This window comes from Parambassis ranga, chromosome 9 (genome assembly GCF_900634625.1).
Source record: "Parambassis ranga chromosome 9, fParRan2.1, whole genome shotgun sequence".
NCBI lineage: Eukaryota > Metazoa > Chordata > Actinopteri > Ambassidae > Parambassis > Parambassis ranga.
Genome location: NC_041030.1, coordinates 15,207,655 through 15,233,655, shown reverse-complemented (window position 1 = coordinate 15,233,655; position 26,001 = coordinate 15,207,655). Strand labels below are relative to the sequence as shown.

Here is a 26,001-nt window from a genome sequence, read left to right as displayed (position 1 = left end):
GGACAGTCTGCAGCGCAAATACATCAACTAATCTATATCCAATGATAGATCTGCTCTCAGACAAAAACACAGTACCTGGGGTGGACTTGCGCGACATTAGATCACTAAAGTTATTTTAACTCACTCATCTCTTTAACAAAGACTAAAACTCTCTGACACATGATCAAAGGCCTTGTTCATCTTAAGATCCTTTTTTCTCTCTCTCTGTCTTTCAGACTTCAAAGGAATCCAACATCTTACACTTTTCTGCTTAACAAAGAAAAAAGAAAAGAGAGAAAAAAGCAGCAGGCAGAATGGTGAAAGCCGGGAGCAAGCATGAACATAGCTAATAATCCCTCGGCTGGATTGTCAGGCGACAGGCATGCACGGTTTCAATTCTGTCTTTCTTTCTTTCGGTCTTTCTGTGACAGCACACTGAGTCAGCATTGACTTTCCAGCCTCTCTTCTCATCTCTCCGGCACTCACCTCGCCTTTCTCGGTATCTGCTGCAAACAAACACATACACACACATCTATGAAAGACCAAAATCTCACACAGGTATTTAACATCTCACCTCCTCATTTCTCTTCAATGCTCAACTTCTTCCCTGAAACAGGGCCTTATAGCCCACCCTTAAGGCTAAAGACCACTGGAATCCCCCCCTCCGCCTCCCCTCCTCGGTTCAGTATTAGGGTGCCTCCCGGACAGCCTCATGTCTCAGAGGAGTGTGAGGCTGATCTTTCACCTTTTCTCTCCTGTGTCTCAGTTTCTGCCACAGGGCTCAGGCTCCAGAGTGGACAGGTTAAGTGTACTGTTACTTAGGTGTGAGAGTGTGCCAGTGCAGAGTCTGGTTTCACACCTTAACCTGAACCCTATCTGAGAAATACTGAGTGTTTCTTAGATGAGGCAGAGTAAATAAAACAGTCTATGCCGGACCATTCCAGCTCTCATGATGCTGAAACTTGCTGTTCACATGTGCAAAAATCAAGAAGGATAAAATGCTGTTCATAAAGTTGTTATTTATGTTTTCAGATGTGTAGTATTGCTCCTAAATTTCATTGGAAATTGGGCAACAAGGTCAGATTGCAGCCTGTTCAACGTTGTTTCGCAATATAATTAGCATCTTAGACAAGAATAAAAAAGCCTCATGTAGTCATAGTGATCAATCTGTCAGACAAGGTGAATCAGTTCTTCATTGTGTTTGTCTGCAAATGTGAGACTGCACAGGGCTTTAATGAGTGCAGCTACTGTCCACCTCTCACTCCTTATGTACACAGCATTTATAAAAATGTTGATTTTAAAAGAGGTTCCTGAATTTGCACAGCTGGAAAAGCTGTTTAGAGTTAGGGTTAGGGTTTGCAACAAACAAAAATACACCTGCAACTGTTATATTGCAAGAATCAGTTGCTGCCTTAAGACACCATAAACTGGGCTGTTAGCTTTGTGTTTGTGTGCTCTATGCAGTCCACCCACTTCTCAATATACAATGCCTGCAAGAACAGAGCTGACAAAGCATGTGCCAGTGTACAACTTGATAGTATCTAGTAAACTTACAATGTAAGATTTTGTAGCAGAATGTTGCAGGATTAGTGGAGTTTAGTCATGGGTGCACTCCAAACACATAACAAAAACACACTTATCTCAGGTACTGTACAATAATAATATTAATAATGATAATATTGGCCATTGTTTATGTTCTGTCTTACATTCGTCACCTCATAACATTTCTAAGTGCTTCTTCACCCAGAAAGTCATGAATTACATCTTCACAAAGTTAGACGGTGTGCTCATACTGATAAGATCAGACAGCCAGCACACAGCCATGATGGTGGATGATGAATACATACACACACACACACAGGCCTCCCCTCCTACAGTTACCCAGTCCGTTGGTGCAAATGTGAATGTGGTGCTAATCAGGTTGAATCAGGATTGTAAGACAGGTAGGTTGTGTATGGGTCGGCAGTAAACTGTGTTAAACAGGTAGGAGCAGGTACTGAGCAAGGTAGACAGATTGTTATCAGCCGTGCAGCAGCGTGTGCTGTTGTGAGTGCAAACAGTGCAGATAGGGGAGGAAAAGGACAGAGATACTACGAACAAGCATATTCTGTTTGTGTTTACACACTATGCAAGACTCTGCATCCATGTGTGCGTGTTTACATATACAACAGGAGAAGTGTGGCCTTTATTTGACGACAACAGGTGTGTGTGTGTGTGTGTGTGTGTGTGTGTGTGTGTGTGTGTGTGTGTGTGTGTGCAAGGGCGCGTTTGTGTCCTTTTTTCAGTACTTTTCCAAGCACCAGTCAGACACTTATCTATGAAATGTGTTCTGTTAGGAACAAAAACAGGAAACAATCTAAAAGATTAAGTTAAAATGTCTAGTTATACAATAACCTTAAGAATTGGAAATAAAAGGGAGAATAAAAGGGAGGTATTTACATTTTATTTTGATTTTCATATATTTAGTGCCAGCATCAAGTCGCCATTCAAAGTCATTTTTTTCTAGGTCAGGTGTAAAGGACCTAAATGGTGTTAAATTGTGAACTTCTTTGCTTTTGAAGTACATCACACTTCAAATATAAACATTTAAACATGCACACTGTGTCCTGTTTACTTTGCAAATACTCGCTGAGTAGTTTCCATTTATTTCTGCCAAATAAACAGAAAAGCTCTTTGAAATCTTAAAAAAACTGGTAAAAATGATGAAAAAAAGAGGATGAAATTACCCTCTACTGGACATGTAAATGTAAAGGTTCAGTGGTTCACCTAGTAACAAAACCAAAGCAGTCATTATTAGATCAAGAATAAGTACACATTTGGATTTTCAGATTTTCTGTAGCTAGCTTATGTTCATCTTGTCTTCTGCACCCCAGTTGCTGCTGTTAGCCTATATAAAATAACATTCAGTGTCATTCTGTGAATGTGCCGTTCACAGACCTAATGGGCCACGAGGGATCAACTGCTCCTGTGTCTCATTTTCAAAATGAATTCATAAGATGCATTGTTTTCTATCTGCTTTTCATGGCAAAGTTATGTTTTGGGACAAACGACTTTTTTACTGCAGCTAAAAACAATGTATGCAACAAACAAAGAGCAGACAAAGACCTCATAATTGAATCAACCGTCATTCTAATTTCTAGAGCATCCCTCAGCCTAATTAAGCAATGCTCGTTGGTTGTCATTGGAGACAATGACAACCTGAAAAGAGCTGTCACCCTGGATCAGATTGACATGTTGCCTTGGAAACAAGGGTCAGTGAGTTTGCTGTCGATGTGGAGGATGCAAGATAGGAGGAGGAGGAGGAGGAGGAGGAGGAGAAGAAGAAGGAGGAGGAGGAGGAGTGGAGAGGTAAAAATGATCTAGATTCAGCAATCAGATGGGAGTCAGTCTTGCATTGTGAAAATAGTTTAAAAAAGCAGACTGACTCCTCTCTGAAGGTCAGTCTTTCAGGATGTGTAATGTGTGTCATAGTATCTGATTGTTTCTGCAATCAACTCCAACTCCATTACCTCAATTTTGCAAACACATGACTCAAAGCTCTTCAAGGCTTTTAACCTTCAAATCTGTGTACTCTTCGTGATATTTCAGGCTGATTGCTGATTCACAGAAGAATTAACAGATTTGCATGTATTTCTATGGGCCTGGTTGCTGTGTAAATATCACAATGTTGACTCCTCCGTGTGAACAAACAGTGACTCTATCCTGGAGATGCATGCCATTGTGTTTAAATGGATGAAAACAAGGCTATAAATGGGTCTTTAGGTGGTGAAGGTCTGTCTGTTTGTATCCCTCCTGTCAGTCTATTGAGAATGCTCTTTTTATTTGCACAGACTTTCAGGCTGAAGTGTGCCACTTTTATGTCTTGGCAAAAATCCACACCCATCTATTTCAAAAGCTTTCCTTCTGTACACACACACACACACACAAACACTGCAGAAAAGTGGCCTCTCCATTCTTCATCACAGCCTTGTATTTTTGAAAGGGCCTGGCTCAGATATCCTACAGGCAGGAGTAACAGCTGTCACTAAACCACCATAGCTGGCCCCCTCTCAGCACCAAGTGGGGACCCAAAACTCTCTGTCTGTCTGTCGCTGTCTCCATCCTGCTGTCTAGCTCCTGGACTGACTGTCGCTGGCGACTTTCACTGTCTGTCTTTCTTTTCCTGTTCGTCTTCCAGTGCTCCGTCTTTCCCTCTAATTATATTGCATAATTTTTCATTTAAAAAAAATGCACTTGCTTTTGTTTTTGGAGGCAGACGCTATGAAAAAAAGAAAATGACACAGGAGGTGGGACAAAGAAAACGAGCAGCCCATTCATTCAGTGTAATGCCACACATCCTTTTGCCACACACACGCTTCACCCCACCCCAGCCAGTCTCTAATCTGCACTGTTCCACCCTGAGGGCCAGCGGGCTAGGGCAGCTGCTACTGATGGAGCCAGAGGGCCAGCTGTCCTCACACACATACACATTTACACAGAAACTCACCCACACGCCCCCTCCACTTATTCATTTTAGGACAATGGGCCAAGGATAAGGGTGTGTGTGGCTCATGATTTTGGAGTGTGCCATAGTCGGTGGTGGGGGGGGGGGGGGGGGGGGGGGGGGCTTCACAGTCAGTAAAGTGGTTTTTATGTTCGCTTTGTGTCTCAGCAACAGTTGGCAGCACGTGTGTCAATGACACGCCTCTCTGCTTTATTGTCCATGAAGTCAGAGGGTTTAAGGTGACCTGGGACAAACACACTGACACACTTATAGAGACATACACAGGCAGCAAGGGGTTCTAGTAACAGTTTTGAAAACAACCAGAAAAGAAAAAAAAAGTGTTTGCACTGCATATTTCTGTAATTTCATCATCTTGCAGCACCTCCAACAGACCTGCGCCTGTTTTCAGTTTTTCAATATCCCTGAAACAAACATGGAGGGATTTGTTCCGAAATATGGCAATGTGTAAGCTTGGATTTTCCTGCATGTTAGTAGCTATAAAGTTATGATTACGACAAGGGCATTAAGATCTTGCATGTTTCCCTATAAAGGAAAAGTTCTTAGCAGAGCTTGCTTCAAAAACAACACATCAATGGATCCAAGCTACAGGTTCTCATTGGTTTATCTCTATCTCCAACTGCCTCACTTGCTGGCTCCTGCTGCTATTGGTTACCCCTCACTCTTTATCCGTGATTGGCTCAGCTGCTGATTGCACTCAGCCTCAGCTACGCGATTGGTGGAGCATCAGCCTGGCACTTGGTGTGATTTGCTCCTCAGTTATACTACAGCTGCTCTGAAAGCAGAGTGAAAGCAAGTGTGTGTTTATATGAAGACTGAATTGCTTGAGCGGGTGCATGAGGCAGGTTAGGTGTGTGTAGCTAGCAACTAAAGGGCCATATGTCTGATGACACACACACACACACACACACACACACACACCTGATGTCGGCCTCACACCTGCTGCACTGTCTATGGATGAGTAAGATCCAGTTCAAAAGAAACAAGCCCTCGGGGACTTGTGTGTGTGTGTGTGTGTGTGTGTTGTGTGTGTGTGTTTGAAGAGACATTCACTGCTTCTGAATCTAAGCCAACAAAGAGGACTGTGTTTAAATGAGAGGCCGCTCATGTCTGGCTTTACTAACGGTAGGACAGACAAAGTATAGCACAAATGCTCTCCCCTGCAAACTGTGTGCACACAATGACACACACATGCACTACACAAACACCCATATGGCACACTTATCAACATATAAGAGGAGGATGGGATATGGAAGACGCTGAGGCAGAAGTTACTCATTCTGTTAGCTGTTGGAAATTAGGTTCCATCATATCAACACCCACTTAAACCCATATGCACACATATGCAATCAAAAGGAGGCGCTCAAAGGCTAACTTCTTTCGTTTCGCCCACAAAGGCAACAAAGTCCGTCATTGTCAGTTTCCTAATCAGACGTCACTGAGTCGCCTTACTGCAGGGCTGTGGATAAAGCTTGCCCACGCGGAGCCCCCATGTATATCTGCATATTATTACACACACACACACACCCATTGCATTCAGTACATCATACTGTGTATGAAATAATTATTTAATGCATTTATACAAACAGCAGATGCACAACTTCCTGATTCCACCTCCAGGCATGCATACAAAGGGTGGGCGCACACTTTGATACACAAGATCCTCTTTGACTCGCAAACCGAGTTAGATCTTTGGACTTTGGGCTGTGAGCACACTTGCATGTCTGTGTTTGTTTGCAACAGAAACAGACTGGTTCAGTGTCAGGAGTGCAGTAGTTGCTGGGTAGAGTTGAGGAGTCTGCTGAGGATGTTGTGGTTGGCTAGCCCACCCCTTTGTCTCATAAACTGTCTGTCTGGCACTGTGCTGTTAAACCAAGAAAAAAACAGACACTTATAATTCATATATGATGCAAGAAAGAAAAGGGTTTATAACGAGTAAATAATACCGATTTTCTACCTCCTTGTGCCTTTTTCTAACAAATGCAGAGCAGCAGCTGGACCCGGGTTCAATCCCTCCTGACAGCATCCTTTTATATTTCTGATGTGGCCTTAAGCAAAACACTGCAGCTCCAGACTGATTCTCTCATTTCACCTCCTGGTGAAGAGTTTGATGATTTCTGTGCACATTGTTGAACTGTCACTCATTTGTCATATCCCTGTTTTCCAGTGATTAGGAAAACGTGATTGCACTCACATGCTTTATGGGCTGTTGGTGGAAAAAAAAAAGTGGATTCGGTCGGTGGATTACTGATTAGATTACCTCTTCTCTACCCTGAAGGCACAATCACACTGAAGAGCCGGTCAAGGGATTTAAGCCAGAAGGAAAAGAGGATAGACAAAGAAGCTCTGTTTTAAGGAAATGATCAGTAGTACACAGACTTGCATTGCAGATGTACACGATCACACACACTATAGAAGCTAATGTTTACTTGCTGCAGCTGCATCCTGTGTGGCAGGTAACACATGGCGTCTACTGCATGTCAGTTCTCACTTACACACAGATGCACACACACAAAAACAGAGCACACTTACACTCTTTGTTATACTCACACTTCTGCAGATCACTGCTACAAAAAAATACACCAGTTTCTCCCTCTAGCATATTTATTGTTAGCAGAAAGTGAATTAGCCTATCATAAATGGTTAATGAAAAGTGGTCTCTCCCTCATGTGTCTTTGTTTTAATTTTGGGTCTCACATGTCCACATGTGTTTTGATTTATTGTTTGTGTTTCTCGGTGTGACTTTATCATATTGTACAACTGATAGCAAAGCATCTGTGTCCACAATGATAAAGTAAATGTTAACTGGAAGATTGAAAGGATCCTGACGGTAAAGGAACCTAAAACAGGTGCCAGAAGCAGCAATCAAACCGCTGTCATAACAATAACAGCTGTACACATGACCACACGTGCACATGTGTACAAACTATGACTGGGGTTGCCGCTGTCAGTGTGACATTTGCTGGTCCACAAACAAGTAGTGTGTTGAACACTTACCACAAACAAACCACACAAACACAGATGCACACACACATACACTCATATTTCATAACCCTTCATTTAGAGATTAGACTGTTGGTTTTTAATTGGCTTAGCAGCGTATTTGTTTGATCCTGGCATTATTGCTCTGTGTTTTTTTGTTCCTTGAGTGAGCTGATTAAAAATATCTCCCTCCCCTGTCAACACGCTTCCACAGATAGATACTACACTTTGATTAATTCACACACAGAACACATACACAAAGGCACATGTCATAATCCCCTCCTTCCTATTGGCTGCTGCAGGAGCCCTGTTTCCAAAGCAACACTGGAATGTGTGTGTGGCGCCACCCCTTTCAGGAAGAAGCCGCATGTAAACAAACCTGACATGTGCAGCATTGTGGGCACTGTCTGACTGGATGGTAAACAGAGTGTGACTCTGGGTGCAGACAGACCGCCGCTGACCTCTAGGATTACATGTTATTCTGTTGCCTTTGAGGACTTTGAATATTTGGAAGCCTGCACATGGTGTTTGTGTGCTAGAGCAGCCAAAATGTAAAAGTACTAGAAGCAGAGACAATGCTATCAGTCAGATTCATCTAACATTGTAAAACTCTGGACTCACTAAAGACTATAAAGTCCAACATCCTGATAACTTTAACAACACAACTTGGACCTTAATGCAGCATTTTAGTTTTCAGGATTACTCTTACTTCTGTAATGTAATCAAAACATACAAAAGTATCCAAAAAAATCAATGCAATGTAGCAAGAGAGTTACTGCATCTCCTTTCCTCCATTTGCAATGTTATGTAGCATTCAGGTGTGTTGCCATCACCTACAATAAAGTGGGAATGCTTAGAAATCATTAAAGGCACACTTGATTATTTACACAATATTATCTAGTTTTGTGTATTGCTAAATACCGCTCTCATCATCAATGCCAGTATATCATGCTGGCCGCACCCGTATAAGTTACCTGTATGTGCCGAAAGGTTGCAATCAAATCAAACAACAGTCCTACGTTTTTTTTGTGGAAAAACAGGCATCATGCAGTACTGTCCACAACCTGTACTCTCAACCTTGCGTCATAATCTCCCCCTGGTATTTTTACGGGATGTCCAGCCTTTTGTGCTGCTGCATGTTTACTTTTGCAGTCCACATAGCGCAATATGAACTTTTCCTGTGCTGGGCAGCAAACCTGAGGTAACCAAAGTTCAGGAGATTTAGTCCTCTGAGAGGAACACAACAGCTCAGACATTTTACTATGGTATATGGCCTCAGTAACTTGATCAGAAAGTCCTCCTCTGTAAGTGAAAACAGGAGGGGTGAGGGGGGAGAATAACAAGGTTATTAGGGAACATAACAGCAGACAAACACATTCATAACAGTGATCAAAATACCCACACACTGAGACACCTATCCGATTGAGCAAGATCTCCCACCAACCAATCACATTTCTGTTACCAACAGCAACAACTCATGTTTATGCCTGCCTCTGCCTAATCCTGCTCTCCCATTGGCTGCTACCGGGTGCCTCGGAGCACAGCCCCTTCCCTTTCCCCCCTCCTCCCCTTTTCCTGTTCTCCCTCTGCCTGCTTCCATCCCTATACAGATTAAGTGACACCAGCAAAACAAAAAGCTTATTTTTGTTTTTCATTAATGACAGTGCACCCACACAAACACATCTGTTTAGATGTAAAGGTATCTGTTTTATAATTGCACACAAAAAAAATGCAAAGGGATGGAGACAGGGAGAGGTGGGGAGGTGAGGGATAAATGGAACCACTGTTGCCATGCACCCCTTACTGTGTTACTAGGTTAAGTATGATATGTTGCTATGAAAAAAAACCTAGTGTAAGGAAGAGGGGCGGTTGCATCACTCCCTTGGAAAAGTCCTTGAAATACACATCTCTCCCTCTCCCCTTTGGATCATGTGCAGAATTCTAATTGCACTGAGAGGAGAGGCAGCATACAGAAAGCTTTTCTTCTCAAACTATTCTTCTGCTCACTATTATTGAAGACAAACGTGCATGATGTTTGTTTATCATCTGTACCGAGTCTTATTGTTCCTTTTTTTTCCCCAGTCAAAGGCAAAGTGTGTGAACACGCAGCCAGCTGCTGCTTGTTTTGATCTGAGCGTTCAGAAAACTGTTGTTATAGAGTGGAGCCACCATTAGATAAGATATGTTGCCAAGAACATGGTCAGCCAGTCCAGCGCTGATGTGATGTTATTATGCAATTCCTCTGTGGTTCAAGGAACATGTTTTGTTTTTTAAACTGTTTAAGCCTCACATGCATGTAGAAAAAACAAACTGAAAACATGTTGTGGTCAACTTAATATTTAACTCACTCAACATTACACACCTACATACACTCAAACAAAGTCAGCTTGTTTTTTTACATGAGCAGGAGGCTCTCATGTTGAGCTGCTGCATCATCATTCCCCTAATAACCCTGACCTGTAATGGAGTGACGACATAGCACAAGCAAAACAAGGCTTGTATCAGGAAACCTCCTCTGGCCTTTCCTTCACTTCTCAGCCTGTACTATCTTGTTTGATCCCAAAATCTGCTGTTGTCTTTTATCTCCGCTCTTTTACCTCTCTCTGTCAATGACAATGTAACTGGCCTCACTTTAGTTTTTTAATCAGAATGTTTACTCTCCTGCTCCTTTGCCCTTTTACTTCCTGTGCATGGTATTTTCATTTCTTTCTTCTATTTTTGATGCTAGTTTGTGTCATGCTTGCACACACATGACTTCCACTGTGTCCTAGATCTGGGCCAGGACACAGTGATCCTGGGTTTTTTCATTGCATTCTCTAAGATTACAAAACTATATTAACACATGATCATAAAATATTATGATGATCATTATCAATTTATCATAGCTGTGAAGTCATTTGGCTGTGTGTGTGTGTGTGTGGAGGGATGAGAGAGAAGCTCTCATGAAAGAGGTCCTACTACTCACCTATGGACAAGTGGAGCCAGCTGTGCCTGGAGCCCTGCAGCCTCGTCCAGCCATTGACTTCCGCTGCCAGTCTTAGGTTTGAGGCGTTGTCTGTGGTGATACAGACGGTGTTCTCCTCCTTTAAATCCCGCGCAGCCATCACTTCCCTCAGGCCATGACAATGTTTTGACCCGTGTGGTGTTCACGAAGTCTTAAAACACTTTGTCCGTGTCGATATAATGTAGCGTGAGGCTTATATACGGCTCCATGGTGCGGCCTGACCACAGGTCCATCTTGTGCAACTTTCTCACCACATTTACCAAAAAGTGCCGGCAGTCCAACTCTGGTGCTTGTCCAAAGTAGTCACCAATTTCATGAACCCCGGGATGCTAACAGTGTTCATTGGACACTTGTGTTTAGCTAGCCTGAATGTGATAGCCTCGGTTGTGGGGTGGGGGTGGGGGTGGTGCAGCGCACCGCCGTGAAGGTAGCGTGCACTGCTACGTTTACGTCACATGACAGAAAGAGAGCAACACGCGCGCAAGGCGTGTGGCGCAATGGTCGCTTTATAGCTTTATATCGATTATCATGTTTTCATAATCTACGGAAGCCGAAATGGAAATTGTGTTTCAGTTCACCGCCCAGCCCTAGCATCCAGCGGCCCTTTGAGGAACTGCAGCTTGGCCTCTATTTTTAGTCCTGCTTGATGGCTGTCATGTGTTACAATCACATGTGTACAAATATAGCCTAAAGATGATCCAAAACATTTAGAATTAGATTAATGTGTGTCGTTTAATCCCATTAGTCTAATTGTTATGCATCATCTTTGCTGTAACATGACTCATCATTTCTCAGTCGTGTTTCTCTCCTTTTGTCTGTGTGTATGCAGCAAATATGTGTTTGCTCCGAAATTGCTGTTGAATTAAATAATCCCTGTGGGTGAGCCTGAGAGAGTGTTTCCATTTCAGACACTACTCTGTTTATCCCGAAATAGCTTCAGACATCAGTGAAATGGAATTTGGACCATGCACGCTATGCAGCTCTCTCATTCTTTTCACGCGCTTTCTATCTATCCTTGAATCAACTCCTGTCGCCCATGTCTGTACTTTCTGTCTGCAAGCCAGGACAGAGCAGAAAGTCTATCATCAGATGAGCAAATAGCTTGCAACTTGCCCACAGTTTTTATTTGTGTGTCTGAGTGTCTGTCTGCATCAGTGTAGACAGCAGTTTCTCCTCCCCTTCCAGGCTGTGCTTTGTATGGCCAAGCCTTCCGGCCTGCTGCTCTGCTGGAAGATTGCGGGCTGTGAGAAGGGGATTCCTGGCATGGCTTAGAGTACATGTGCTTCTGGAGGGATAAGCTCAGCTATGTTAGTAATGTGTTAGGCCCAACGAGGTTACAGTCTGCTCCCCATATTTAGCAAATCACTTAGCATTGCCCCACCTCAGCCAGACTGGCAGCCGGAGTAAACCAGAAAATATGAAGGGAATTCAGAGGCAGGCGGAATAAGAGGGGAGAAAACAAGAGAAATAAGACTTAATCTTATGTGCATTTAATACCATTTTCTTTTGTGTGTGATAGCACACTTTGGGGCCCTTATTTAAGGCAATTGGCCATTTCCTATCATCCTCTTTCCTCCTCTGCTCTCAGCTATTGTTGTTTGTCTGATTGCAGGTTATATAAGGAAGCAGTCTCATTTAATCAATGCATTTGGGATCCTATCACTTGCTGTGGACTTTTGGACCTTGTGGGTCTCATTCTTGCTCTGTTCACATGTTTACAAATCTCCAAGCGTTTCTCATATTTTGCATGTTTGTGTAAATGGAGTGCAGTTTATCTGAAATGCCAAGAGGGTGATCGAATTAGACATCCGGCACTTGTGATCTGAGTTTAGTTTAGGTCACTGCTATCGTGGCTCAGGTCATATTTAATCACAGTTTTAATGTCAAGAAGTCATTGAGGACGAACACATAATGTTGTTTGTGTTGATATTACAGACAAATTGCACTAAGAAATCACACATTTCATCCAGTCTATCCATTCAGCTGCTACTGAATAAACACCCTGATGCAATCCCAAGGCAATTGCAGACATACCAATTTGAAAACAAATATCCTGATGGCCGTATCCTGCACAAATAGTGGTGGGATTATCTTCTGAAGTTAAAAAAAAAGAAAAGATCTTTGCCCTGCTGATGTATTTATCATGATTATCTCTTTGGCTTTGACCACAAGTAGCACTTGATATTAGCAGCAGTCAAGTGTGTGACATGACCTCATCTTTAGTGACCTGCTATGTGTGTGTGTGTCACTCTACCCCCTTAAGGGACACTCTGAATCCAAAAGTATAGGTCAGCAGTGTGTGTGTGTGTGTGTGTGTCTAACCTGGTCACACTCCCCTTGGCATACACACAGCTGTTTTGCCCTGATTGATTACAGGGTCTGCAGAAAGACAACCGCGATCATTACTTTTGAACTGAGAGTGAATCATGTGTGTGATCTCACGAGTCACACAGTGTGTACTGTGGTCGTTGGAGTAACCCAGGTGTGTGTGCACGTGTGCACTTTAGCTACTTCAGCTTAACTCAAACCATAAAACCACCTATCTGAGGTCACGCTGACATACTGACAGTGACTGTTGCACAAACAGCAGGTTTAGCCTGTGTACATGTTTTTTTGTTTGGAATCACCTTGGCCACCCCATCAGTGAGAAATTCCCTGCTCGGTAAACTAAGAACTTTTAAAAGTTGCATGCTGTGCTGGCTCACCACACACAGCCTCTGAGGAGTGAGCTCACTGTGATCAGCAGCTGCACAGGCAGTTAGGGTGCAGCTCATCTTTCCAGTGAGTGACACATACCCTGTACTTAGATTAGAGACACCCGACACCATCTATCTATCTATCTATCTATCCATCTATCTGCCACTGCCAAAGCCAGCTGGGCCATGATCTCATGGTACCAATCTGGCCACGCGAGAGACAGCGAGAGAGACAGCGCAGGGTGGGGTGAGAAGGGATGCTGCCTGCCTGCCAGCTCATCGTGTAATCTCATTTTGCTGTGGTTACTGTAAGTGGAATAGAGGGAGAATGGGAAGAAAGAGTAGCACCAAGGTAATGGGCTCTGGGAAGGGCAGAGTATCCTTCTACTGAAGTGAAACATTTAGCAGTTACGGTTGAACCGCAAGTGTGGGAATCTGTTTCTGTCCCAATATAGAAACACATACTGTAAAATTTCAACAGCAAACAGCCTTATGTGGTACTTTAATATCACCGGACGAATAATCAAAATATCAACATATTCTGGCTTCTAGCTCTTCTATTCCTGCAGGGATTAGAAATGCAGTAAAGGTGTGTGTGTGTGTGTGTGTGTTCTTCTCTTCCCATATAAGATCGAGGGCAGACTTGATGCTACATTGACTCTTTATCCCTTCTCCTTGAGTGGCATTACACAACAATCTAGGCCAGCATTAGCTGATTAGTATGCAACCTTAGGTAGATGTCTCTGCAACAGACATCTGTGATCAGGGTTCATGTTATTTCAGTTCAATTCAATGTATATTTTTAAACATGCAAACAAACCCTTTAGTTTGTGAACTGTAAATGCACAGATAAGTGGAATGTGCTGTGTTCCCTTTGTCCTCGATTTCAATGCAAGTAGAAAAACAAAAGGTCTAGTTAGTTGCTAACATTTCCTGAAGTTTACCAATTTTCTGTGCCACAATTGAAAAAACCTAATGTTTCTAAGTCACAGCACACATCTGTCTGGTCTGGCTCCCTTGCTTTCAGTCTATCGTAGCTCCAGATCTCTGGCTCAGACTTTGTGCAGACAGTCGGCTGCCTCAACAGTCTGGACTGTTGCTCCAGGCTTTGGCAGCACAGTCAATACAGGGAGAAGATGTTTGTTAACTCCATACAAACAGCAGCAACAGCAGAAGCAAGGAGCTTTTCCAATAGTCTGGCTTTCTCAAACTCTGTCTGTCTCTCTCTCTCTGTCAGCCCACATATTGTACACCTGTAGCCAAAAGGAAAAAAGAATACATATAGGCTTGTTGTTTGTTCTTCAGTCTTGCATAGGGCTTGCATGGGGTGATGCTGCAGACATTGGATTTTAATAGGAGACACATTTGACACAAAGAAAAGTCCATAAATGTAGCTTTCATCCAAAGTAGGTCAGGGATTCAGTTTAACAATACACTTTAAAACTTAATTGTGACCAACATTCCAGTTTCCAGTTAGAGTAACATTTAAATTATTGAAAAAAGGTCTTATCTGGGGTGTTATATGGTGCTTTTTCTGCACAAAGGAATCAAGAAGTCTTACAGACTGTCTGACAAATACTGACCTGTTTGGGTGCTTTTAGAAACATATAATATAATAAAGGTCACTTATTACTGATAGTGTGACAAGTGTTTTAACTGTGTCCTGGTCTGCCCTGGGACAGGGTCTGGACTTTTGCAGGTAATTTTTACAAGTTAATGTATTTCAGCTTTTGCTCAGATGAAGGTTTCATGTTTAATCATATGGGTCCACAGAGCACCTGCCACACTGCAATCAGAAGCCACACTGGTCTTCTTATCAGCGTCCCACAGGGCTGTTCAGTCTCTACAGTTCTGACAGCACATGTAGTAAAATGAGTCGTTTTATAGTATAGTATTTATGTGAGTCTCCCACATGCTTATCAGTGCAGATATTAATGCCTAAGGAAAGTCCCTTTATAGCAGTTCTACAACTTTGTTTTCTTTTCTGCATTTCTGTCTAACTGAAGCTTCCTCTGTTCTTAGAACATGGGCAATTACCTGAGTCTCAGCAGACATTGACTGCCTCCTTTAGATGTGCGCATGTGTGTGTGTGTTTGTGAGAATACATGTGTGTATGTGCATACAGGTGTCGGTGTGCACCTGTGTGTTTATGTGAATACACATCATGCGTGCTGTGACCAGCAGTTGGCTAAAGACCAGAGGCGGTGCGGAGAAAATCGAGATGAGTTCCTCTGAAGTCTGCTCTCTCTTTGATGTGGGCTACCTTTTACCGTCAGCCTCAGCTCCGATCTGACCGCAACACTCGCATACTTCCCCTTACCTGCCACCGATGGTCTGCTGACCCACATTTCTGCTACAGCCTAGCTCCGATTGCAGTCCATTTTCTAATGTGTGTGTGTGTGTGTATGCAGGATTTTTAGTGCGCACACAGTGTTGTACAGTAGAAGCTAAATTGGTCTCTTGGTACAGTTTACCATTTCCACGTGGATGCACAAAACTATGCATAAGCAGACGGGCACCGGTGCATGAACCCAAAAGAAAACCGTCCCCTAGTCTGCACAAGGCTGCTGGTCTGCAAGCGGTAAAAGGTCAGTGCCTGGAAAAAGCACGTTTTAAACATCATGTTGTAACTCTCTCTTTTCATGAACTACCCCCACACCCCCCACCCCACCCACATTTTACTTCTTTTCTAGTAACTGATGTTGCAACACTTCCTGATACTACAGGTTTTCTGCTGCAAACTTTCCACATGCTGCTGCATCTTAAGTTAAAACTCTGACGCTTAATATAAAAAGGTGAAATAAAAGTTCTGAGAAGAAAAAGTGTTTGGTTCCATATGTTTATTCACAAACATGTAATATGAGCAGTACAATTCAAATTCAGATTGCATTGTTCTGTTTGCTAAAGTAAAAATAATAGTCCATGAAGTTTCAGTGATACAGCGCAGATCAGGATTTGCAAGCAATTTCTGCTCAATCCAAGAACTTCCTGATAGCTGCACTCACAAGAAAAGTAATGTCCATTCTCATACTTTCAGATTCCCTCTTCTGGACCGGCGTCTGCCATGCTCCCCATCTCATGAGTTTCAGTCCAGTTTCCACACTTTCATTAGTCCATCTCTTGCACAGTTTATTGCTCTGTGACCTTCTCCTCATAGCTCCCCCCCCTGGGTTGCCTGTTATCTAGGCCAGTCACTGGGTCACCATCTTTTAATGCACCATGTAGTACAGTCCAGCTTCTCTCACAGTGTCCATCAGGCTTTCTGTCCAATCCACATACACCTGGTCCACAGTTGACCTCTGAAACTTGAACCCTTCACGCAGGGTAATCCAGAAGTGCTGACCCAGACTGCACTGGAAGGATGCCCTCTTGCAGCGAGGTTGCAGCCAACAGCCTCTTAATCCAGACAAGTGAGGCGGGAAGGTTTGACACCCCCAGTTGAAGCTCAGCTCCTTGACTTTCTTTTCATCATCTTCATTACGTGAAGCATCTTTGAGGAAAGGTCACTTCAGCGCTCTGGGAGTGTGATGGTGGGCACCCAGTCATACACGCTGCGCCTCTCCTCGCAGAACAGACTCAGTTTGTCCAGAGCAGGGTCTTTCCATGGATTTGCACTGGGGCTCTAAAAAAGGGGGAGAGAAAGGAGCGAGATGATTAGAGTCAGCAAACACCTACAGAGACATGCAGTAACATGAGAAAAGTCAGACAGAAGAGTGTGATGCATGCATGAATCACTGGCTGCCAGCTCCTGGGAACGTACCGTGACAAGAATGCAATGCGCGTCTTTGGGTTCGCCGGTCTCGTCTGCACCCACGAGGTCGGCCAGGCGCTCGATATCGTTGACGCGCACCACGTTGATGTCGTTATCGAAGCAGAAAGCTTGGATGAGGGTGAAATGGATCTGAAGAGCAATGTCACACTCGTACTCCTCATCAGTAGCGAGGACGCAGAATGCCACGCTGTCTGGGTCACTGTGGGAAAGGCGACAAAAGCGATCAGTATAAGCGCGTCCTCGTGCGTAACGCTAAACAACTCAATTCACTAAAAATGCAAGTAATTATGTCACGAATTGCAATACTTACACATTCATGACTTTAGCAGACTCGTAAACTCCAACTGTCAGGTAGTCCTGCTTCTTAGCAGCGACCAGCAGCTCCTCCAGGGCTGCACCGGCACTTTGCACCCTTCACAAAAGAAGAACAATCATCAGAACACTGCGCACATTCTACAAAACAGGCGAAAAGCATCCAGCAGATAGTTGAATAATATTATATATGTGCGTAAAATATTTACCTATCAGTGTTTTCCATTGTGTTCTCCTGTCCGTGGATCTCTTCCAGAGTCATAGTTATAATCCAAGCGCGCTCGTGATGCTGCACTGAGCAGTGTAAAGGTCTGCGCGTGTGTGTCTCCGTGTTATTCTGAGCTCTGATCAGGCTGTGGGTGGTTATATAGCAAGCCTGGCGTAGTTTCTCGGCAAGGGGCGGTCTTTTCCGCTCCAGCCTCTTACTATTGGCTCAGAGCAGCCGGAGTGAAGAAAGCAAAAGTCCCCGGACAGTTTGGACTGAGCTTGTTGACAACCCCACGTGGGGCAAGATTAGAAGCTTTCAAGAAATCCCCCCCACCCACCACCTATTCCTCTTCGTCAACATCCAACATCATCACAACGTACAAAAACTAAAAGTCCTGTTTACGATGGACTTTCACAGACACTGCACTATGACTTCAGCTGGACAATTGAAATCACAGAATAGGGGACAATCACATTTTATGAAATTCATTTATGAATACAGTGAAAACGCATTGTTTATGTTTTGGTTGAGTGTGTTATGATTAGCACACGTGGAACACTTTATACCATGTTGTTGTTCACTGAGTACCTGGAATCAGTTTGCGGGTTATATAATTATTATGCACCAAGTCATGTTATTTTCCACCAGTGGGAGCAGATAGGTGACACGATAATTAATTATGCAGATTGTCCATGTGAAATGAAACTAATGTAGGCCCATTCCATCATTAACCCTGGAACAATCTTTCAGAGGCTGGACTTCCCCAGCCATGGGGAAACACTCAAGATATATATATAGTTCATCCAGACTTTCCCTTTCCAGCCTTGCCATGGCCTTAATAAACAGCTTGGCGCGTCCCTACCCAACCTGTTACTCAACGTGCTGCTGTGACTTCCCGGGAGTTACAGAACTGTCTCGCAAAGGGAGACCTGCAAGCCTGTCCTGACCCGAATCAGCAGAGAGTTCCTGGTGGCTACGTGATAGAATAGGAGTGGCCAAACAGCTTGTGGCCGGCACACGCCAGTTTTTTGTTCTCCCCACTGAAAGAAAGGCTTAATTGGCAGTCTTTAAGGACGCGTGTCGTTTCTACACGGAGGGAAAGAAAATAACTTTGCGTCACAATAATACGTCTTCCACCTGCCCCTGGTTCTACCACATTGACGCATATAAATGTGTGTACGTGCGTGCGCAAGGCGTGCGCCCCGCACTCTTTATTGACCCTATATACTCCATTCAGTGCCCTGCGGCAGATGCCCGACAGATGCGCATGGGCCCCTCCTGAAAAGCGCCACGTGCCGTGGCCTGTAGGTTTTTTTTTGTTTTTTTTTTGTCCAAGCCAGTTTATCTTATCAGCGGACGGAGTAGCAGGTGTTTGCATTAACCATCACTCGCCTTTACAACCAGACACCAAAGACTGTGCATGTTTGCGCACTAGGTGGCTGCACTAGTTGAAACTTGAAAATGATGTATGTGCAAAACATTAGAAAGTGTATGAGTTACTGAGAAAATATACATTTCTCCACAAAAGTGACATTAATAACTCCATGAAGGAGGCTGTTACAGGAATATTAGTCAGTTAAAAGCTGTTTTCTTTACAACTGTTTTGATGAGTCAAATGATACACTCTGGCATTTCTATGAATGCAGATGAAAATGTCAACGTGATAACTTGATGACCTTTAACCTAAACACCTTATCTACGAAGGAGCAGAACACAAAGTGACAAGAGTGCTCACAGTCATAAATCTGGACTAACAGCTCCACCTGCTGGTCGTTTTGGAAGGCGACCTTTACCCTACTACACAACTAGTCTGAACATGTTGAATGTGCTGCATGACTCATGACTCCAACCTCACACATGTGACTCACCAAACAGACCCCCAAATATGGTTTGCCAGCCGTAGATCCGCTGATTAGAGGAAGAGAAAACTGAAAGTAGTTTGAATGTCCCCCCTAGTCCTATAATAATGCATCTAATTGGCTAGTCAGATAAACAAAACAAGAGATCTGAAAGCAGTAGGAAGCAGACTGGAATGTGGGAAATCCCAGACTGACTATGAAGAAAAACATTCCAGCGGCAGATGAAATGGCAACTCTGCGCACCTGACCAGCTGACTCACAACAGTCAAAGGGTGTTGGAATGAACAATGTTTGTACCAGGAAGTTCACAAGGACATAACATGGAATAATGCAATAACATGGCAGGGACACCAGAGAACACACAAAACGTGAGAAGTCACGTTGGACAAAAAAAAAAGAGCAATCAAGCTTCAGTTTGATATATAAAAAGTTTATTATTATAGATGTCCAGACATGTCTTATACATAAAGTGATCAAATGTACAGAAAGAGCAACAATCATTTTAATATATTTACATTTCATTCTTGGACTATGTCAAATGTCAGTGCATTTGTTTAACATTTAAAATCCCACTGCCTGTCAATGACAACAAAAAGTAGTTTCAATACTATTTAGGTACCATTTATTACTGGCAGTAACAAAAATAATGTGCACAAAACAAACAAAAATGCATCACTGACAAAACAGGTCATAACATTTTTGAGTATATTTTACTGCAAAACCAACCCCCTTGTTCCATGCTCAGGAGTGCTAAGGTGTTTCTGACATAAAGAAAGGAATCTCTGTTACTACGTCTGTCCCAATGTATTTGTAAAAGAAGAGAGTGAATCGGGGTCAGCAAATGATCAGTGTCTTTTTAGCACTATATTTTGTTTTGCTTTGACTGTACAACATAAAAACATTCCAAAATTAAAACAGGAATTATGGATACCCTTGTTACAAGGGAAATACTAACAAACTTTACAAGTCTTCTAAATGGCCAAATGTCCTGCAATGGCTTAAGCGTTACAGTAGTCCAACAACCACCCTGATCAAGCTTTATGGGAATTAAGCAGCCTATTTTTTCTACATGATAGATGTTGCTGGCAAACCAGTGAACTACATATTCTCATAATAATTTACTATGGCTATGTAAATTATGATTTTTTTGGGAATAATTAATGAGCAGCTTATGTTAACATTTAGATCTGCTGGAGGTGATAATAATTCAACGGGGCTTGCTGTTTTATAACTAACAATGCTGTCAAGTCATACTTCTCCTGAAGTAATCTACAGTCAGATCATTTTGTATAATCTCGTAGTGGTGCCAAAGTTATGAATTAATAGCCTCCTCAGGTCCTGTTTTTTTAAGTAGTTTAAATCTATCTCGAGTACTTGTTACCCTCTACAACATGGAAATCAGAAAGTGCAAATGAAGTAAAGGTACAATACCAGAAGACTGTTAGATGGGAAAAGCAGGGACAAACAAGCTGATCCTACATAAGGACAGTTTCCCTTCTTCCTCCTTGTGTTTAAGCTTCACCTCTGGTACCTATTTCATTAGGAATATGGCTCCCTCTGCTGGTTACACTGACACAAAATGTGCCTACTACATCTCATCAGAGCGGTGCTGTGGCAATATGACAGATGGAGGGTTCCGGTCTATCCAGTTATCCTTAGATCCTGTGACCTCATATGCCACTGCTGACCCCACTACGGCATCAATGGATCCTTCCTGTAAGGCGTCTACGCCGACGGCCTGCCCTGGCCTCATCTCTGCTGGCTTAGCAGGACCGGGAAAGTCTGCCGAAGAGTTGCTGTTGATGCCCGTTTCCGAGTCCGGTTGCTCCACCCTCTGGTAGTCGGGCGTGTGATTCATCTGACCACCTGCAAAGATGGCCTTAACGTTGTCCACCTCTGCTTGGACAATGTACTCTTCTTCAGCTTCGAGGTAAGAGATGGCATCCGTGCTTTCTGGTGGCACTGAGCGTAAGGTCCGGGAGATGACTAAAACAATGACGAAGAAAAATAAGGTGTGCCGACAAAGCCTCATTGTGTGATGAAGTATGTGATGAAGACATTCTTCATCACACAATAGATAAAACAAACACTCCTACACATGCTATGACAAATCATTTTGAAGTAACTTACTAGAGGACGGTGTGTAGAGTTCCTTCACTTCAGTGTTTCTGCCAAATGGGTTGACTGACGGGAAAATGATGAGACAGAAAGAGAGCAGGAACACCTAGAGACCAAAAGACAAAGTGACAAAGAGCTCCACAATAACCAACAACAACTCTAACAAGGAGGGAATAATGAATTTACCATAACACAAGTGCTGGTTGTGCTGGCCTTCATTGTCGAAATCTTCACCATTGCCTGCAGTTTTCTCAGTTGCTCAATCAAAGACCTGTAAAAAAAAAAAGACATGACTGATTGCAGCAGATGTAAACCTATTCACATATGACATTTTGAGTGTTTTTAACATACAAAGAGGTAATATCTTAAGACTTCTTACATGTTCTGTTTCTGAAGCAACTGGACTTTCTTCTGCAGTTCCAGGTTGTGTGCAGTACAAATGGCCACCCTGTGGTAGATATTTACTCAGTGATTAGTAAAAAAAAAAACAATCACCTGTCACAGTGTTTACTCTTGTTTGAGTAGTTAAATACATCATATATGAATTCAACAGACACATCCGCATTTGAATCATCTTTGAAGATGTTTAGTGCCAGATGATTGACACTTTTGTTTATTTATTCCACTGTCAATAAGATAAGATAAGACTTTATTGATCCCCGGATGGAAATGGAGTCATTACAGCAGGAGAACAAATAATAAGACAGAGGGCAGGGTGCGCTACTGGAATAGCACAAAAACTAGAAATGGATAAGAATCTAGAATTAAAAATACAAATAATAAAATAGAAATAAGAATAATTATAAGATGAGCTGAGATATGTACAGTGGTGTATTTGCATCCTACATCATGAAATCAAAAAAACTAACAACTCCAATAGGAGTATTATACTGTGTGTTACATTCTTGCACAAGAGGAACTGTACTGTTGCTTTAGCATTATTACAAAAAAAATAATACTACAGAAAACAATAGTACAGAGAAATTTAAAATACAGGTGGTCATATATAAGACTACTTTTTAAAGATTTAAAAGAATGTTTAGGAAATGAACATTCTGCTATGCTTATAACTTTGTCTCACCTGTTTTCAAGTCCATCAACATACACCTTCTTCTTCTTGCGGCTCTCCTGAGCTGACTGCTTGTTCCGGATCTTCCTCCTCACCCTCTTCAGAGTCCTCTCCTCTGCCTGACACATAGAGCAGGTGTACACCAGAATGTTGACATGACAAATGATGTTTTAAACAGCCTTAAGCTGCCTTGCCACAGAAAGAACATACAAAAACAATTAAAACTGTTTATCCTGTAAAAGCTGGATTACAAGTAACTAAATACTAAGATGTGAGATACTATCCATGTTTAAAACGGCACGATTATCTGATATAGGCAAACCTACCTTTGTGAGAGGCATGTGCGAGGGAATGGTTAATCCCTCTTTGGCCAAAAGCCGCTTCTCCTCCTCTGTGAGCACAATCTCTTTAAACTCAAACTAAAGAGAGCAAAAACAAAGTTGTGCGTCTTTGTTAGGCCAAACATCTCATTTGTATAACACATCATACAGATGGTTAGTGCATCATGCCATGCAATGCTTGGCATACTGACCTGGTCTATTTTGTTAGGCTGGGTTGGATTCTCTGTTGAGTCTTCAATGGCCAATGTGCAGGGCAGCTCGCTGGTGATGTCTTCCTCCATTGCCTCAGTCACCAGATCATCTGACACAAGGAAATGATTCATTTAAAATACACACATCTGATATTCTAACATTCTAGGCACCCCAAGAAAGAGCTCTGAATAACAAAAATAATCCAAATATACTTTGGCAGTACATACCCAGATCAATGAAGACATCTGTGTCCAGTTTCTCAGCCCTCACACTCTGCAGCATGTCCATGTCCCTCCCTCCGCTCTGCATCAGAGAGTAGCTGTGATCTGCCTGGACTACTAAGGCCTCCTGGCTCTCAGTGTACAGCTCTCCAGGGGTCAAGGCAGGGTCAGAGTGCACCGGGCTGGGCTGAGAATAGCTGGGACTGGGCACAATGTCACTATCACTCCCATGGGGACTTGGGCACCCCAAAAGATTGTTATTTCCGGCCACAGTGCTGCTGTCGTCAGAAATGCCACTGTCGCTGCCCAGTGGAGAATGGGAGGGACAGATGGCATCCATGTTGTCCTCACCATCTAACAAGCTGGACAGGAAGTCTTCAGTATCCACACCTGTCAGCATCTAAGAGATAGAAGATAGCGTTAAATTCAGAAAGCCATTCCATATAAAACATATAGAGAGGATATAACAAAGTCAATAACAAAGAGGGATAATTTCTGTGAATGAAGTCTTACATCTTGTTCAGACAGCCAGGACTCAATGAGTCCTTGCTCATCAGGGAAAAAGGGGTCGGTAGATCCATCCTCTCCATTTTGGAACAGCAGCCCTAACAGGTCTGCTCCATCCATGTCTGGCAGGTCCTCAGTAACTGACATCTGTAGCAAAACATCAGCATACAGACCACAGCAAGTTTAGTTTTTGTAATTAATGGCATCAACGTTTATGTATGATAGGACATTAATAGAATAATGGTAAAGCAGCTCATCCAAACACCTTATCATCAATATTGTTTTCTTATTCATCATATAGTATTAAATTGATCACCTCCCAATATGTACTCATTAAGAACAAAAAGAAAGTGATCATTTAATATTCAGAGCATTGCTGCCACCATGTTTACTCAATGCATGCAGAGAAGACACATAGTCTTAACGATATTAAATGGTCAAAGCAGCATAATTTTTAGTAAGAATGATGATGATTTTCTTCCAAACTAACTAGGTCACAGATGTCTGGATTTGGTACAGCTATAGGACACTTGGGGCAGAGTTGTTTAGCAGTCATAGAGGTATTTTTTGGTGGTTTTACGATGGTAAAAATTCTGCCTGCTCTAAATGAAATGAAAAACGCTATGCTGGTACAACATATCAGAAATTCTGAATGTTACGTTTTAAAGGACAGAAAATGTGCTCAAGTACAGAAATACAAATATTTCTCTACCATCTTCTTACAACCTACTTATTCAATCTTGGAAATTAAACTATTAATAAATAAACATAATTTCCCCCTATCTGGAATATGGGGTATATTGGGCAGTTGATGTGTGATATAGTTTACTGTGTATTTGTTGTTTTCGAGTAGTTATGTTATGCTGAAACTATCTGCACATTGATCAATAAAATACACCTGAAAATAAAATATTTTGTTGTTGTAATTGATTAAACAAAATTTCTAAGGCAAAAAAAGATGTTTTGCTATTTTTATGACTGCACTGGTTGCCATAAAAAAGATGATAGATGACCACCTGCCACTGATAAAAATCATTTTCAGGTTGTAGTCCTACAGTTTATTACGTTATTGTATTATCTGATCTGGATTTAACAGCTACATTTCTTATCAATGGTCATAGCACACACCCCAGTGTTAGATAAACAGGGAATACAATAAACCCAAACTCAAAACATTATATTTCATATGTACAGTCCAGGTGATTGTGTGTTTTTCCCCCTTTATCCCACTGCTGGGTGATAGTAGTGATGCTACTATGATGATGAAACAGGACAAAGGATGGTACAGGAAATGGAGAGTGAGCCGGGCTTGCTGAGTGCTGTTGTGTATTGTCCTCCATGTGGAGGCTGCAGGCTGCAGGCGCATGCGGTTGATTGTTTTATTGAAGGAGTGATCAAAATACAGAATGACCTTCCCCGTGAATGAGTTTAATAACCCGCATATCTATGGAGCAATATTGCATCATCAGCACAGTCCCACCATGACCTCATCCTATGTTGAGCCCCACCCCCTCCATGTCTTTGTCACGAGATCTGAATACAATATCAAGTGTCAAAACAAATAAGACGTGTAACGTTCAGTTAATGTCAGGAAGCAGACATTTCCAAGCGGCATTGGCATTGTTGGCTGAGGTTAACAAAGCGGAAACAGCAGGTTGTCTTTACTGAACTGGAATCAGGTCTTTGCAGCATAGTGTTAAGCCATTTAAGACCCCCTAAACGAAATGACCTACTTATGGCAGGAGTTAGCACGAGCAAAGTGGTTCATGAGCTTTTGACGTTAACAAGCTCATAAATGCACCCGCATGGCAGACAGAGGAGGAAATATCTCAGGCTAACATCGACGCCTCTGCTACTAATGTTACCCTGCTAATGCTGTCATAAGCTATTTGTGGAGGGCGTGGTCCCTCGTGTCATTTAAAAACACGAAAAGTAGCAAAAAAATCGTTTTGTTGACGTAAGTTTTCTTACCGTTTAATGACAGAAGATGAAATACCATTCGTGTGAATGCGTCCGAATGCCTTTTGGTTTCTCTAGTCAGCTTGTCTGCGCTGCTGCTGCTGCTACCGCCCACAGCCACACAGGCACTTCCTAATGAAACCACCTTCCAACAAGGCAAAAACTGCGTCATCACGCAAAGGCGGAAATCATCACGCAAAGGCGGAAATGGTGGCACACGTGCTCTGTCTTAGGCGGTTCTGGGAAGTGTAGTATACTGCTCGTCAACGTTTGCCCTGCGT

General features: G+C 42.6%; 2 protein-coding genes across 2 annotated transcripts; both read right to left on the bottom strand.

Annotated features, from left to right (window-relative positions):
• Positions 1 to 15,985: 15,985 nt before the first annotated feature.
• gadd45ga (growth arrest and DNA-damage-inducible, gamma a) lies at positions 15,986 to 17,613 on the bottom strand. The gene is made up of 4 exons (XM_028415123.1): positions 17,456 to 17,613; positions 17,245 to 17,346; positions 16,923 to 17,133; positions 15,986 to 16,784 (listed from the first exon to the last, which is right to left on the bottom strand). The coding sequence occupies exons 1-4, from the start codon at positions 17,506 to 17,508 to the stop codon at positions 16,671 to 16,673; spliced, it is 480 nt and encodes a 159-aa protein (XP_028270924.1). The 5' UTR covers positions 17,509 to 17,613; the 3' UTR covers positions 15,986 to 16,670.
• Positions 17,614 to 19,918: 2,305 nt separating this feature from the next.
• creb3l3l (cAMP responsive element binding protein 3-like 3 like) lies at positions 19,919 to 25,868 on the bottom strand. Its single transcript, XM_028415234.1, has 10 exons — positions 25,733 to 25,868; positions 23,768 to 23,908; positions 23,261 to 23,654; positions 23,033 to 23,142; positions 22,827 to 22,919; positions 22,513 to 22,619; positions 21,811 to 21,879; positions 21,618 to 21,702; positions 21,444 to 21,537; positions 19,919 to 21,299 (listed from the first exon to the last, which is right to left on the bottom strand). The coding sequence occupies exons 2-10, from the start codon at positions 23,906 to 23,908 to the stop codon at positions 20,902 to 20,904; spliced, it is 1,491 nt and encodes a 496-aa protein (XP_028271035.1). The 5' UTR covers positions 25,733 to 25,868; the 3' UTR covers positions 19,919 to 20,901.
• Between the last annotated feature and the right edge of the window lie 133 nt (positions 25,869 to 26,001).

What these genes read in the sequence shown, in the direction of transcription:
- gadd45ga (XM_028415123.1), bottom strand. Translation starts at nt 17,508, where the DNA reads ATGACTCTGGAAGAGATCCACGGACAGGAGAACACAATGGAAAACACT. An exon ending in ACAATGGAAAACACTGATAG is followed by an intron (nt 17,347 to 17,455) that starts GTAAATATTTTA and finishes TCTTTTGTGAAG; the next exon opens with GGTGCAAAGTGCCGGTGCAG. An exon ending in TCTGCTAAAGTCATGAATGT is followed by an intron (nt 17,134 to 17,244) that starts GTAAGTATTGCA and finishes CCTTTCCCACAG; the next exon opens with TGACCCAGACAGCGTGGCAT.
- creb3l3l (XM_028415234.1), bottom strand. Translation starts at nt 23,908, where the DNA reads ATGTCAGTTACTGAGGACCTGCCAGACATGGATGGAGCAGACCTGTTA. An exon ending in AGCCTAACAAAATAGACCAG is followed by an intron (nt 22,920 to 23,032) that starts GTCAGTATGCCA and finishes TGCTCTCTTTAG; the next exon opens with TTTGAGTTTAAAGAGATTGT. An exon ending in ACTCTACACACCGTCCTCTA is followed by an intron (nt 21,300 to 21,443) that starts GTAAGTTACTTC and finishes TCATTGTTTTAG; the next exon opens with TCATCTCCCGGACCTTACGC.